Source organism: Erigeron canadensis, chromosome 2, assembly GCF_010389155.1.
Source record: "Erigeron canadensis isolate Cc75 chromosome 2, C_canadensis_v1, whole genome shotgun sequence".
Lineage (NCBI taxonomy): Eukaryota > Viridiplantae > Streptophyta > Magnoliopsida > Asterales > Asteraceae > Erigeron > Erigeron canadensis.
This window is the reverse complement of record NC_057762.1, coordinates 26,303,958-26,318,837: the sequence shown is the minus strand read 5'-3', so window position 1 is coordinate 26,318,837 and position 14,880 is coordinate 26,303,958. Positions and strand designations below refer to the sequence as shown.

Below are 14,880 nucleotides of genomic sequence, written 5' to 3'. Positions count from 1 at the left end.
TCTTCTTCTTCTGTAATAATAAATCCAGCTCATTCATTCACTCATTAAACCCCTTTTCATATTTTTGCATATATATATAATAACCCCGTTCATTACCTGTATGTATCCATTTGTACATAAATAACCATCAATTCTTTTGTTAACTGTAAGCCTCTTCTTTTTTAGCTGAGGTAATCTTTTCTTCTATTATTCTTTTGTTAATCTTAATTATGTTTGGTTTTTGTTATAATGTCGGTGCATATGTTTTTATACAATTTATATTTATATATGCCTTTTTATTATAGATCTGGGAATTTTATAGATATGGGTGGGATTATTATTGTTTGAAGTTGCTTAATTTATTGATTTTTTATGAAGTTTTAGACTACATTGCTATGTGATTAGAATAGAACAAAAAAGAACCCTTTTTTTTATAAAAATTTATTGATTGTAGTGTATATCAATGTATAACAATTTTCAAACTTGATGGAAGTGTTGTCATAAAGCTAAAAATAGATCTAGTTTACTTCATTGTGTTCTAGTTTAGAGATGGGCTTTATCGGGCCGGGTCAAGGACTGGTCTCGGGCTTGGCGGATTTTTTCACCTCTAGCCTAGTTGGTTCTCGAGATGAGGGCATTCAGAAAGTTATCCCGGGTTCGATTCTGACCGGAATTAAGGATGAACCTAATTTATCAAAAAAAGTTAATTTGTGAATGTGGATCAGTTGTTTGAGCCCATGTGGGCGAGGGCCGAGGTGCGACGAAAGTTATAATGTACATCTCAGGTGTTGGTTATAGGCCAGTTGGGGATTTTGGAAAGTCAACTTTTTGGAAATATAGATATAGTTTATAGGGATTCTTACTTGTTTGATGACTTATTGAATTGAAGTGGCATTATGCCATGAAGATATATTTCGGCTTGAGATTAAATTTATTTCCGAAAGAGGACGTAAAATGATGTATTTGATGTTGAAGCAAATAGGAGAAACTTAACGAAAACACAATTAGCTGTAAAGTACCTAGCATACAATTAAGTAAAGCTAAAGTAGCATATCTGTCATCACTCATCATTTTTTATTAAGTAGTCTTTGTTACAATATATCAGTTGTTCAGCCTTAGATCCCACTGTTATCTCCATTTAACATCTTCATTAACCGATTCCCCTGCTCCTTTTTGGCCTTTGATACTGTCTATGAAGATATGACGGTCAGATTGTATTACACGTTTCAATTAATGTGAGAAGAAATAGAGTATGATTAATATATAGGCGAAGATGAAGTATATATGTTTTATTTGATTGATATGTTACTACTGTGTATAAGCATGGTGAGTTCTTATTACAATTACCGAAAGAGAACGTAGAATGATGAATATTTGAAGTCAAATAACTGACTAAAACTTATAGTCAACACCAAGCGTTATATACTAGTACCTGGCATATAAGTAAGTAAAGTAGCATGATTGTTATATGGATCTTGAAAGCAACATGTTACCATTTTTTGTTTACTCCTGTCTGAGATCTCATTTGTTTTCCATCTAATGTTTTTATCATGTGGCCCCATATATATGCCCGCAAGATATGCCGATTTAACTGTCATATAATTTTTGTTCCATGTAATTCCGTACTACTTACTCGTATATAGTTATAGGTTTGTGCTGTCTTTTATTTACCAATATAATATTGAATAGTCACTGGAGGTTTTTTTTTTCCTTATGCAATGAGAAAATTTTGTTTTTACCGATGTGTGGACCAAGAACTTCCGTAATAGTTAAGATGCTAGTAGCAAGCTTCTTGACTGATTATAGAACAACTTGTCAAATAATTATGATTTTGATTGGTAAATCTAGGTTGTAATGGTACCACGGTACAATTATATCTGATTTATGCATAATAAGTTGCAAGAATCTTTCTCTTTACAAATATGCCAAGTTCAGAGTTTTTCGTGTATCTTGTCCTCTGACTACTTGAAGCTACATATGCTTTTAATGGATATTATTTTTTGCCATTGTCCTAGTAGTTCTATGCTCTCCAGAGGGAACTACCAGTTGCAAATTGTCAAAATTGAAGAGAGAAAAAATGAGTAAGAGAATTAGGTGTTACTTTGGATTATTTGTACGAAAAGTCCTCGCTTATCATACCTATAGCGAACTTCAGCCTTTAGCCAGCTGGATATGTTTTATTTTGTAATCAATTTTGTCATGTTTCTCGTCAGGTACTGCTATAAGTCTTATTTTTTACCATCATCTCCGAATAGTGTTCATTTTGAGTACGTAGCTTGAAATTAGAAAGCTATTCCCAACACGGGATCGTTAATTCACTGGTCTCTGATTTGCTAACTCTTTTTTAAATTTTTTTATTCTTGGTCGTTTAATTGACAATTGCCTGTGTTATCCTTCCTAAGTATTTTGTTACAACTGATGTAAACTTTCTTTGTATATACTGTGAGAGGCATACTATGAATCTTAATAATTTTGTGTAGTGGTAAAACAGAAAAGTAAATACTTTGCCTTTTATTTCTTGTTTGTGGTTATGGATCCTCGAAAATCATTCACGGACCTTTTCTCAAAATCTGACGAGTGCATACCTATTTTTAGCAAATATCCAGCAGTTGATTCACCGACACTTCTATATCTTTAGGTGGGAATGAATGTTTTTATGATCATTTATGACCCTCAAAATGTCACTAAACAGGAAAAGAGTTACGTAAATGCACATCTCTCTTACTTAATAGATTTAAATAGAACGAATGGATTCACAACTGTGTATTAGATCACATCCTCCTTTCAAGGCTTAAATAGTTTCTTTTTTCTTTCAGTAGCCATATCTTTCCACCATGAAGGCACTTATTCTTGTTGGAGGATTTGGAACTCGGTTGAGACCGTTGACACTAAGCTTCCCGAAGCCACTTGTTGACTTTGCCAACAAACCCATGATCCTGCACCAGGTATGTAATCTTGACTAATTTTTCTTAAAAAGCTTGCGTATAAATAATTTTGCTATTAAGATTTATTTTTATCTTTTTTATATCAGATCGAAGCTCTCAAAGCTATAGGTGTCAGTGAAGTGGTTCTTGCCATCAATTATCAACCAGAGGTAAATTTTATATTCTTTTATTGACTACTTGCATAACAACATAACTAACACTGGTCTGATATCTTTTTTGTGTTACTCACTTAATCTGCACCTGCTAATTGGCTCAACATTTTTAATAAAACACCTCATGTTCCAAATATTCCGATATAAGGTAGTCTGACCCAGTTACCTGGTTAAAACGATGACATGGCAGTTTATTTTTTGGTGACGTTGACCTATCTTGACTTCCTTTGACATGATGCTAATGTGGTTCTAACGACGCACCTGGTTAACTAAGAAGTAATACCCTGAATGAAAACCTCTTTAAAAGTTTGAGCCTTCTTGTCGATGCAGATAAAGTATGTTACCCTAAATATAAATCAAATCAGAGTTCGTTATCCTTTTATGCAATTTGCCCAGTTTTGACAGAACATTCTTTATGCAGGTCATGCTTAATTTCTTGAAAGATTTTGAAAGTAAGCTTGGGATAAAGATCACATGCTCACAAGAGACTGAGCCGCTTGGAACTGCAGGGCCCCTAGCTCTGGCTCGTGACAAACTAGTCGATGAATCTGGTGAACCGTTTTTTGTTCTCAACAGTGATGTCATCAGTGATTATCCCCTTAAAGAAATGATTGCATTCCACAAGTCCCATGGTGGTGAAGCTTCATTAATGGTGACGAAGGTAAAATTCACTAAATAGTTTCCCCTTTGTTATATACTTTTATTGAGGGTGTGAAAATAGCAGGGCAGGGAAAGGTTTGGGAATTGCTGTATGGGTCAAAACTGGTTGGATTGACCATGAAAAATCTTTTATCCCTTGTTTAACCTTCCTATACTTGATATGATTACAAAAACTGTAGATTATAAATAATAATTTGATTATAGAATGATTTAGGCTGTATGCATTTACTATACACTTTAGATGACCTTCCATACATTTCCCTGCCACCGAAATTTCATGGTTTTATCCGTGGACCCATTGGAAATGGCTCAAAATTACTAGCTCAATCTAAGGCACGAGTTTTGTAATGGTTTTTCTGTAGGTTGACGAGCCCTCAAAATATGGTGTGGTCGTTATGGAAGAATCAACTGGGAAAGTTGAAAAGTTTGTTGAAAAACCAAAACTATTTGTGGGTAACAAGATTAATGCTGGGATTTACCTCCTGAACCCATCGGTTCTGGATCGAATCGAGCTCAAGCCCACTTCAATCGAGAAAGAAGTATTCCCAAAATTAGCATCCGAGAATCTGCTATTTGCAATGGTTTTACCTGGGTTTTGGATGGACATAGGACAACCAAAGGATTACATCACTGGATTAAGACTATACTTAGACTCTCTCAGAAAGAAATCTTCGTCTAAATTAGCCAGCGGGGCACACATTATGGGGAACGTTTTGGTAGACGAGAGTGCCAAGATCGGTGAAGGGTGTTTAATTGGACCCGATGTTGCAATTGGGCCAGGGTGTGTGGTTGAGCCAGGTGTCAGACTCTCACGCTGCACGATAATGCGTGGAGTCCGCATCAAGAAACACGCATGTATCTCAAGTAGTATCATAGGGTGGCACTCGACCGTTGGCCAGTGGGCTCGAGTTGAAAACATGACTATTCTTGGGGAAGATGTTCATGTGTGTGATGAAGTCTACACCAACGGCGGTGTGGTCCTGCCACACAAGGAGATCAAGGCTAGCATCTTGAAGCCAGAAATAGTTATGTGATGATTTATTTGTGTTCATATATACTACTTATATTTTAAGATAGTTGTCATGATATGTTATGTGTTCTTTGAAGTTGTTTTCTTTTTCAAGGGGGGTATGTTTTGTTGTAAGGTGTCATTTTGTCATGTAAATAGAATAATAATTTGTTGAGTTATTTAGTTCTTTGCTTCATAAGGGCTGGCCCTATGTTTTTATCAGAATTATTTGCAAGTTTTGGATAAAGGTTTGGTTTATAATTGTGAGTAACATTTTATTATGTTAAGGTGTATTATGAAATGTCATAGTTTTCTCCATCTGATATTTTCTTAAGACTCGAAGATGTAAAATATAACAAAGCAATACGAACCAAGGAAATACATAACATTCACAAAGAAAATGAAAATAATAATATTTACTATTTTACTGTATCTGTTGCTGTTTTCTGATTTAAATCGTCAGAGAGTCAGAGTAAAACAAACCGCCCGTCTAGCTCAGTTGGTAGAGCGCAAGGCTCTTAACCTTGTGGTCGTGGGTTCGAGCCCCACGGTGGGCGATTTCATTTTTAGCTTTTTTGCAGCTATAAATAAAGTTACCAGGTCTTAGAGGTTCATATTACTCGCAGTTGTTATTTTAAATTTCACTACAAGTAGTCGTAGTGTCAACGGGTCGGGTCATGTAACAATTGATAACAAGTTTGTCACTGAAATATGAACAATATTTTTTCTATAATTTTTTTGAAATTTGTAAGTAATGTATGAAATGTTCTTGTAATGCTATACTACTAAACTAGATTAAAAAATGCAATTTAAAATGTTACTAGTATTTGAATTATTGAATACACTTAACACAACTTCGAAATTTGACCTTTGAAGATAAAATATGACTCAAGTTTGACCAATGAAGTCATAACACATGAATTCAGAATTCTGATATCCATAAAAGGAATAGCATTTATACGGTGTTAAGTGCTTAACCATTTCTCTCATCATGGTTTATAGGTATGAACTTTTCTTTAGAACGGTTATAGCCTTATAGGTATGAACTTAATTTGAAGAAGTTTGTATGACTTTGGGGTATGAACTAGATTGCTCCAATCGGTATACAAAGCTATATGCATTAGACTATCTTTATCGGTGATTTGTTAGTTTGATTCACCCAATATAATAATAATATTTCATAAAAGGACAGATTCTTGGCAAACCAACTCACACGATCTGATCTTCATTTCAAACTAAGATTGAGCCATGTTCTTTCCACATGTCAACTATCTACTGGATAGTACCAATATAAGATAATAAAGCTATATATATAATTGTATTAATAAAATAAAAAAAATTGTTTAGGTTGGGTTGTGAATGGGAGTAAAAATTTGAGTTAGATTGGGTTGCATATATGGAAGAGAGAGAAATTAGTTTTTAATTAACAAATGGGTTGGTTTGGTTCACTGATGTGAGTAGTCTTAGAACCTATTAAATCCAATCGGTTTGTGGGCCTATTGAATCCAAGGTGGGGCAAAGGATCATTGTTATTCACCCAATACAAGTGTCAATGCTAAATGATGCGTAAAAAAACATTAAGCATTTGTTATGTACTTGTTGTTTGAAACATAAAATAGCCTAAAGAAAGATCCGAGGTTTTCAGTAAGATACCTAAATTTTACTTATAAGATTAAAGGTTTTAAATTCGACCCAAACTTTGAGGTTTTTTTGGAATGATACAAATTTGTTGTTGCTCGCCTCGGACAAAGTTTCAAAATCTAAAATTTGTTGCCCGTTTCTAAAAGAAACTATCCAATGGGGTTGATGACCTATTAGTAAAGTCTTTAACCATGAGAAGATCCATTTGGGCTTCATGTTTGAGTTTCAGGTCGCGTTTGGTTTACAGAATTTGATGGAATCTGATGGAATTGGAATTGAATTACATTCCTTAGTGTGTTTGGTTGGTTAAAGATGAAGGAATCACATTCGGAATGTTAACATTCCCTCATTTGATGGAATCTCCATTCCTTGGGGATGAGGGAAGGAATCTCATTCCGTCCCTCACTTGAATCTTCAAAAAATCAAAAACATTCCGTCAAATTTCATTCCTTCAAATTCCAATTCCTTTGAAAGATTCCATTCCTTCCAAAAACATTTCGCGAACCAAACGCGCCCTGACACTTGTAAATTAATAAAGAATTTTTCAAACATTCCAAATTTCATCTCAAACATTCCTATGAATTTCAAAAATTCCTATAATATATATTCCCTTAATAAATTTTAATGCACATAATACAAGAAAATGATGCAAGTATTATTATAGATATTTAATTTTTGTTGTTGCAATATCATTTTTCCATACTGTTTAAATAAAGATAAAATTTAGAAAATAATCCAACGGCTTGGATTGGCTTTACAACCAAAACCCTCCCACACCAGAACATAAACCGCCGCACCTATAGATACATTTTTGTGTATTGTAAAACCCCCCAAAATTTCCACAAAACCCTACCCTCCACCACCAAAAACCCTAACTCCCAAAAATGTCTCTCAACGCTATCTTTCGCAGATCGGCGCCTCTGGCAGCTCGATTACTGACCACCGGTCAAACCAGATGCTTCACCCACCAAAGCGGCGGCAGCGCTGCTCTGTTCACCGCCGTCAATCACCTCATTTCCGTTGACAAGTTTATGGCTCAGCAATCATTTTCTTATTCCGCTTCACCTGCTGTGAAACGACCTAGTTCTGATGATTCATTGATTCGTGTTATTGAATCGGAAATCAAATGCTCTGAAGATAGCTTTGAGGAGGTTCATTTTTATTTTATTTTGGAAATATGATATTATAATTAATTATTTTTATTTTGATATGTTTTTGTAGGTATTTCTCTGTAGATAATATTTATACACACACCCATATAGTTTTATGTTTTTTTTATATGTTTTTATTTTTTTTTATGGTTATGAGTGTTGTCTTATGTATCATAGTTATGTGAACATAGGTTTCTAGAAGAATATACAAATTACAAATGTCTGTTAGTCGTAGAAATAGGAGGGGGTTTTTTAGAAATTTTGAAAACTTGAAAAGTGCTTTCAAATAAGAGTTCTCAAAAGATTATTATTGAAAACGGAGATTAATCATTAGTAATACCTGGAATGAATTTGGTGTTTTAGTTCTATGTCTGCTTGCATATTAGTGTGGTTTCATGTTGTTCTTTTTGTATATAATGTGTTTATAACGGCTCGAGTCATGTTTGCAAATGTATTTTCATGGTTCGGACACTTGGTTGCTTAAGTACGTGTTTTTTGGATTGAGATCATCTTAATGTTATCCCCGATTTTACTAGTAAACTTCATGATCTTGACCATTATTCAAAGATGATTTTTGAATTTTGACCCTTGATTTTAAGCAAGGGTCAAAATGTCTACAACTTTATTGGTGAAGTTGAAAACAACTTTAGAGGATCCTCATCGGTGTTTTTTTTTTCAGATTTCATAGTGCGGTTCTGTATTTTTCTTTTGACATTTGAGATATTGAAATTGGGATTTCATTTTGTTGCTCTTTAAATAGATGACGGTAATGTATTTGATATCTATCGATGTGATAAATGCGTAGTGAATTTTGTTCTCTAAATTTATATCCATACTTTGAACCACAAAACAACTTATATTGTTATGGGACATGGATTTATGTATAACGAAGCTAATGTATGTATGTGCAGGTAGATGATATTCCCGAGGGTTTCCCTTTTAAGATCAGTGATAACCCTGGACAGCAAACCGTAACTTTAACCAGAGAATACCAAGGTGAAACTATCCACGTTGAAGTCGAACAATCTAGCCTTGTTACAGGTGAGGAAGACGATGAGGATGATGATGCTGATGATGATACTGAAAAAGACAATCAAGCAAGTCTACCGATGATTGTGAAAGTCTCTAAAGCTGGTGGGCCCTGCTTAGAATTTGGTGTCACTGCTTATGCTGATGAGATTGTCATCGATAGCTTGTCTGTGAAAGATCCAGATATGACTGAAGATCAACTTCCTTATGAAGGACCTAGATTTGAGTGAGTATTATTATCTTTCAAAAGCTCCTTTTGTATAGAATAGATCAACTTTCTAATGACTTTGTTGTGCTGTTGAAGTGTTTTTTGTAATCTAACTCCAATTTTCAAATTGTTTCCAGTGAATTGGATGAGAACTTGCAAAAGGCGTTCCACAAGTATTTGGAAATCAGAGGAATCAAGCCCGGAGTCACAAACTTTATGCATGAATACATGGTGAACAAGGAGCACAGAGAGTATACAAACTGGCTGAAGAACCTTAAGAAGTTTGTGGAGGCTTAAAAAGTAATGCTTCCTCTGAAGTAATTTTGATTCTGATAGCCCCTTATGGATAAACATATATTGAATGCTTACGGGTTTTGAACTATTAGGTACACCTATCCATGAGAATATAAATATGCTGTTTTAGCGTATAATGAGTTTTAACTCTTTTGTAAGTTAATGTGGAACCGTAAACTAATAATGATTATGGTTTAATGAACTGACTTTGCTATCACTTATTCTGCAATGTGTATGCATCTGGGATTTAAGTAATGGCACATGCCAACCAATTCTGGTCTACTTTAGTGAACCTAGAATCTTTGGTTATTGGGTCTTTTTAAGACTAGTAATAACAAGAACGATATGTAGTTGATTAGTGTAATGGTATACATTATGCCAAGTTACTCGGGAGTGCTTGGGACAGGCATGTGGCATGGTTTGGTTTCTCAGCAAAATACTGGTCAATTGGCCCATTCCATTATTAGTTTGACATCATTGCAGATTAGCTCTTTAAGTGCAGACATGAAGTAAAAAACTGTAAAAGTAATTCTTCTTAACACAGAAGAAATTACCGAGTTTTCCCATCTTGTCAGCCCTTCTGAAAACGACTATGGTGTCAATTGACAATTTGACCCTTGTAAACCTTGAACACATTGCTGCTCACTAAGCTACCACATTTGGTCCTAAAGAGCCTGGCCTCTATTTTGGGTATTAAATCTCAAATTTTATAGGCTTAAATTTATTAGGTCTGTACACAAATATTAAGTTAAGTGAGTAAGGTCTCTGAGTTAGCTGTTAGCCCCTTGGTTATCCACCCGCTAGCTCCCTATGGCTGTTTCGATTAATACTCATGATAGCTTTCATGAATCGGGTATCCTTTATATAAGAGAATCAACACATACATGAGAATGATAAACCAAAAATCAAAATACTTCTATGCAAAGGAGATGATAAAAAGTATCATATATAGGTTTTGATTATATTACCACATTGTACAACTTTCAGAACAGACTGTACAAGTGGCAGTTGTGTCAGTATGGTAGATTTTTTAAATATATGGTACTAATGTCATTTCCTTTACCAAGGTTACTTAATAGTTCTAGGTCTCAAGTTTGAATCATGTCCTAGATAAAACATATCGGGGGTGGCGATAGAAATTATTAGAACCTGCCATGGAAAGAAAAAACATGCTTATGTTGCTACATCTTAGTCAGAAATGACTGTCATCTCCTAGTAACCCGAACAAAGAAAACTTTCTACGTTTATCTGATATTTGTGTAACCCAGACAATAAAATTTTTCATTGATATATCTAATTTTCTTACTTTTGTTACACACAAATCCACCAACATCAATCAACAGAGCTTTTTTATGCACCACAAATTATATGTACTATAATATCATTACGTTGAGATTTTTATCTATAAGGATAACGCGTAAAACCATTTAAAATATTATGACATATCATTTTCTAAGAAACAACTTATGTTAAACAATAAACATCGAAGGATAAGTTGACATTTTATCAGATAATAGTAAATCATTAATCAAAGTCTTTGGGTTGAAAATCCTAGATAGATCATACATTCTAAAAATCAATAAAATTGACAAATTACGTATTAGAATGTAGATACTAGATACATACAAAAATCATTACCATGTTAGTTTTTTCAGAATTCACCATAATGAAATGAAACTATCAATAAAATGTTAGAAAATGAGATGCACTTAATGGCCTAAATCGCGATATGAAGCCAAATAATGTAAGTAGTTTGAAAGGTGAGTCACACTTGAAAAAGGATATACACTTGGTTTATGATAATTGAAATCGCAAAGATTACAAATAGAAGTTGTTACAAAACAACAAATAAATAGATGGTAAAAATGTGATTGATCGATCGATGTGAAGCCGGCCAACCTTTGTCAATGGATTTAGCCATCACAAAGGCCGATCAATTTCTTGAGTTGAATAGTGGAATCCCAATAAGGGAAGTGCTAAGGATATTAGCAGCCATTTTCCCTACCTTGGAGTAATTATTATTAGGCTTCCCCGGTTGTTGTTGTTGTTGCGGGTTCATCATCATTTGTTGATTGTTATACATTGTTCCATTATATAACGGCCTCCCTTGCTGTTGTTGCTGCGGGTTCATCATCAGTTGCTGATTATTATTATACGCGGTCATAGACATCCCTTGCTGCTGATGCTGCAGGTGGTTGACCATGATAGGTTGATGACTATTCGTATTAGTAACTCCATTGTAGCCATTGAATCCAGCTGTATGCATCCCTTGTTGCGGCTGTATCTGCTGTTGTTGGTGGTGGTTCATGATTGCAGGTTGACCATTATTGACTCCATTATAACCACCAAATTCCGTAACAGGCACTCCTTGTTGCGGCTGGTACTGGTGCTGGTTGATTGTCATCACAGGCGGCTGACTAATACTAACGTCGTTATATCCAAAAGATGTTGTCGGCATCCCTTGGTTTTGCACACCAAATCTTGTGGGTACATTTATATGCTTTTGTTCATTAATGTGGTTAAATATCAAAGGGTCACTATGGCTCCTTTGATGATGACCACCAACCGACGTAGCAGGTTGACCCCAAGACGACCCACCCGCCTGCTGACCATGGTCCAAATTCATGGACGGGACTCCATTGGCCGCGGGCGTCTGGATACATAGCGTATGGACGTCAAACTCACACGCTGGAATTTCACACGTGTAGCTCAACCCGTTGGTAAAGCCTCTACACACGTTACAAAAATGCGTGTCACCTGGTCGGTTAACTAGCATGAGCTGGTGGTGAGGATGAAGGTGGGAAGAGGTGCGGTATGGTGAGTTAGCACACTTTTCATGTAGGTCAAAATCGCAGGTATCACATCGGTATCTTACACCGTGTCCACCAGTGTTGCAACCGTCACAGTTAAACTCAAATGTCATGTAAGTTTTATGAAGAATGTGTTGGTGTGTAAAGTGTTGGATTTGTAGTTGATCAGTTGCTTGAATTGCAGATTTGGATTTCTGCAATGGAGCCATAACTTAATTTCTTGTATGTTGAAAACAAGATATTGAAATGAATATATGATATAAAGTTAAGACAAGGTTGTTAAACACATAATCATTTGCATATTTAGTTGCTTGAGGTACATGTTAGGTGAGAATTGATATTTTGGAATTTTATAATTAGTAAGTGATTCGGTATGTTTGGCTTGGTCAACTCTCCATAGTCCATACATATCACTGTAGGGCTAAAAATCGAGTATATTGAAAACAATAAAAACAGTAACACTGAATAAATGTTAAAAGGAAATGGAAAGGAAATTAATTAGGAATGGTAAAGTTTTATAATTTTCAGATCTTATCACAAAAACTTTAAAATTTGTTACTTTGTTATAACAAGATGAATTGTTTTGGGTATCAATACCAATTTCGCATTTTTATATCTTTTTCCAACAAACACAAACAGTTTTAAAAATTGGTTTGTGTTTTAAAAGGTTCTCTCAATTATATGTCATAATTTAAACGTTCCATTATCTAGGGTTAATGTATTCTAATTTCAAAGGAAATGTTAACGTATCTGTAATTTTCATTGCATCAGATCGAACAAAGATTATATCATTTTGTTACGTTTCTTGTTATAATTAAATAAACATGGTAATATAAGAAATGAACTTTTTAACTTCTGATTTTATGTTGTATGTCTGCTATTACTAAGCTTGGTAACACAAACTTCTAATGCTTGTTGTACAACTTCTAAATCATATTCTTTAGTTTGGTAAAGCAACAAATGTAAGGAGTTATAGAGTATAAATCATTATATATAGCAAGTGATAGAGTATTAAGTCATTGGTAGACTTGGTCAAATAAGATAAATAAAAGTTATATTATATAGATTTTATTCCTAAGTTTATTATACTTAAATTTAAATTTTATGGATGTATAGACTTTTTGGTAGAAGACTTGCGAAAATAGATCAAATCAAAGCATAATCTACTCAACTTGTCACTTGTTTTTAGTTAGTGAATGTCAACGAAACCCAAAAGGTGGCTACTTTGGTACCATGGTATTTGAATAGCCATACTGTCACAAACCAAGAAAATGACATTTGAGCCATTTATACATCTGAGGTCGTCGACAATCTTTAACAATCTTATTTAAAACCTTTTTTTTTTTTTTTTAATGTCGTGTCAACAATACATTAACACAACACATTAAACCACTTAAAATTATAACCATCACATTGAAAATTCGGTTTATTAATGTCACATTATCATTTAAATTACATTAAAATAATTAAAATAAATATTAAAAAGTAAAGTAAGATATGTAGACAGTCTTACTCTTACCAAAAGTAAAGAGGTTGCTTCCAGGTTCTACCATAGGTAGAAAAGGACTTCCAGTCTTGGAGGGCATGAGGATCGAACCCATGACCTCTGTTTCCAGAAGCATGAGCTCCAACCACTGATCCAACCCAGTTGGTTTTAATTAAAATAAATATTGTCACCTATAAAATAAACACTTATGATATTTAGTAAAAGCTAAAAAAAAAAAATTTGAAAAATGCAAAAAATTGTCTGAGCCCGGGTTCGAACCGGGGACCTCTAGTGTGTGAGACTAGCGTGATAACCGACTACACCACCCAGACATACTTGTTAGTCATCCTGCTTTAAATTATATAAAGTTATTTTGTTGATGAAAGTTTTCAAGTTAAAGGCAACTTAGCACTTCTGATTTCAAAGTGTATTGTAATTTGAAAATTAATATAGAAGTTAACAATCACAAATATTATGCCTATAAGGATTTTTTTGTAGTATCTTAAATGACTTTTCACTGATAATAAGAAATACAAGAATTAGTCTTAAAACTGTTTAAATATTGTTTGGTTTTCTTGGTCTTTATTAACTAACCAATGAGTTCAACTTTTTGGAGTAAAAAAAATAAAATAATTCATGTTCAGGAGGGTGTTTCACATTTATAATTGTGTTTTGGGTATTGAGTATTCGAAGTTAAGCTATAATATATCTATAAAGAGGTAAAAAAAAATTAATAAGTTCGTAGGTTTAGAAATAATTGTAAGAATATTGTGTTGAACATATAAATAATATATACTAATTTTGTTAAAAGGATATTGTCCACAAAATGAAATTTCAAACAAGCTACCAATCCATAAAAGTTATATTATAAAAGCAAACATAAAAAATATCATCTTAACGAGTCAACTTACAATGAATCATTCTTTTTTATAGCGACGTCACGTTGAGTTATGAACCATGTTCCTTCAATTTATTCTTTTTGTTGCGAGTTTGAGAAAATTGTGTATATTAAATTATCTTTGAATTATATGTGGTTGGCAGATGTTGAAATATTGTTGTAATGATGGTAATTTCGTTATGTTGGTGTTGCTGGATTAGATAATGAGAGAGTGGGGTATATAAAACAATTTCTTTCCCTTGATAATTTTTTTTGCGTAAATGATTTTTGGTTCGTTGATGTGTGTTTTTTTATAAGTATGCTTCATTCACAACAACCCTATTAATAGTGAGAAGACCAAACACTACAAGAATACAACTATAACTACATATATAGCCTTTTTAAAAAAAAAAAACCCCCTACATATATAAATACAGTTATTATAAGGATGAAACTACGATAATCTTACCATCTAATATATTTTTCTTTGATTTATATTTATTCATTGGATGTTTTGGAAATTCCTCACTGAACAAGCCTCCATGTTGTCAAATTTGTTATCATTTTTGGCTTTTTAAATACTTCAACATGCAACTATAACTATTTCTTTTAATACCTTTTTCATTTTCTTCCTAACCT

At 33.8% G+C, this 14,880-nt stretch overlaps 2 protein-coding genes and 2 non-coding genes across 4 annotated transcripts; 3 read left to right on the top strand and 1 right to left on the bottom strand.

Annotated features, from left to right (window-relative positions):
• Positions 1–4,944, top strand: LOC122588809 (mannose-1-phosphate guanylyltransferase 1-like). Its single transcript, XM_043761015.1, has 5 exons — positions 1–170; positions 2,796–2,924; positions 3,011–3,073; positions 3,498–3,737; positions 4,099–4,944. Exons 2-5 carry the CDS (start codon positions 2,814–2,816, stop codon positions 4,768–4,770), a joined length of 1,086 nt encoding a protein of 361 aa, XP_043616950.1. The 5' UTR covers positions 1–170; positions 2,796–2,813; the 3' UTR covers positions 4,771–4,944.
• A 285-nt stretch (positions 4,945–5,229) lies between these two features.
• TRNAK-CUU lies at positions 5,230–5,302 on the top strand. Its single transcript has one exon. It is a non-coding gene; the product is annotated as a tRNA-Lys (tRNA).
• A 1,900-nt stretch (positions 5,303–7,202) lies between these two features.
• Positions 7,203–9,270, top strand: LOC122588632 (uncharacterized protein At2g39795, mitochondrial-like). The gene is made up of 3 exons (XM_043760788.1): positions 7,203–7,537; positions 8,449–8,792; positions 8,912–9,270. Exons 1-3 carry the CDS (start codon positions 7,271–7,273, stop codon positions 9,069–9,071), a joined length of 771 nt encoding a protein of 256 aa, XP_043616723.1. The 5' UTR covers positions 7,203–7,270; the 3' UTR covers positions 9,072–9,270.
• Positions 9,271–13,622: 4,352 nt separating this feature from the next.
• Positions 13,623–13,696, bottom strand: TRNAV-CAC. The gene has a single exon. It is a non-coding gene; the product is annotated as a tRNA-Val (tRNA).
• Positions 13,697–14,880: the final 1,184 nt, after the last annotated feature.

Excerpts from the sequence above, each read along its gene's own strand:
- LOC122588632 (XM_043760788.1), top strand. The coding sequence starts at position 7,271 with ATGTCTCTCAACGCTATCTTTCGCAGATCGGCGCCTCTGGCAGCTCGA. Across the intron at positions 7,538-8,448 it reads CTGAAGATAGCTTTGAGGAG|GTAGATGATATTCCCGAGGG; the intron begins GTTCATTTTTAT and ends ATGTATGTGCAG. Across the intron at positions 8,793-8,911 it reads TATGAAGGACCTAGATTTGA|TGAATTGGATGAGAACTTGC; the intron begins GTGAGTATTATT and ends AATTGTTTCCAG.
- LOC122588809 (XM_043761015.1), top strand. The coding sequence starts at position 2,814 with ATGAAGGCACTTATTCTTGTTGGAGGATTTGGAACTCGGTTGAGACCG. Across the intron at positions 3,074-3,497 it reads CCATCAATTATCAACCAGAG|GTCATGCTTAATTTCTTGAA; the intron begins GTAAATTTTATA and ends TTCTTTATGCAG. Across the intron at positions 3,738-4,098 it reads CTTCATTAATGGTGACGAAG|GTTGACGAGCCCTCAAAATA; the intron begins GTAAAATTCACT and ends GTTTTTCTGTAG.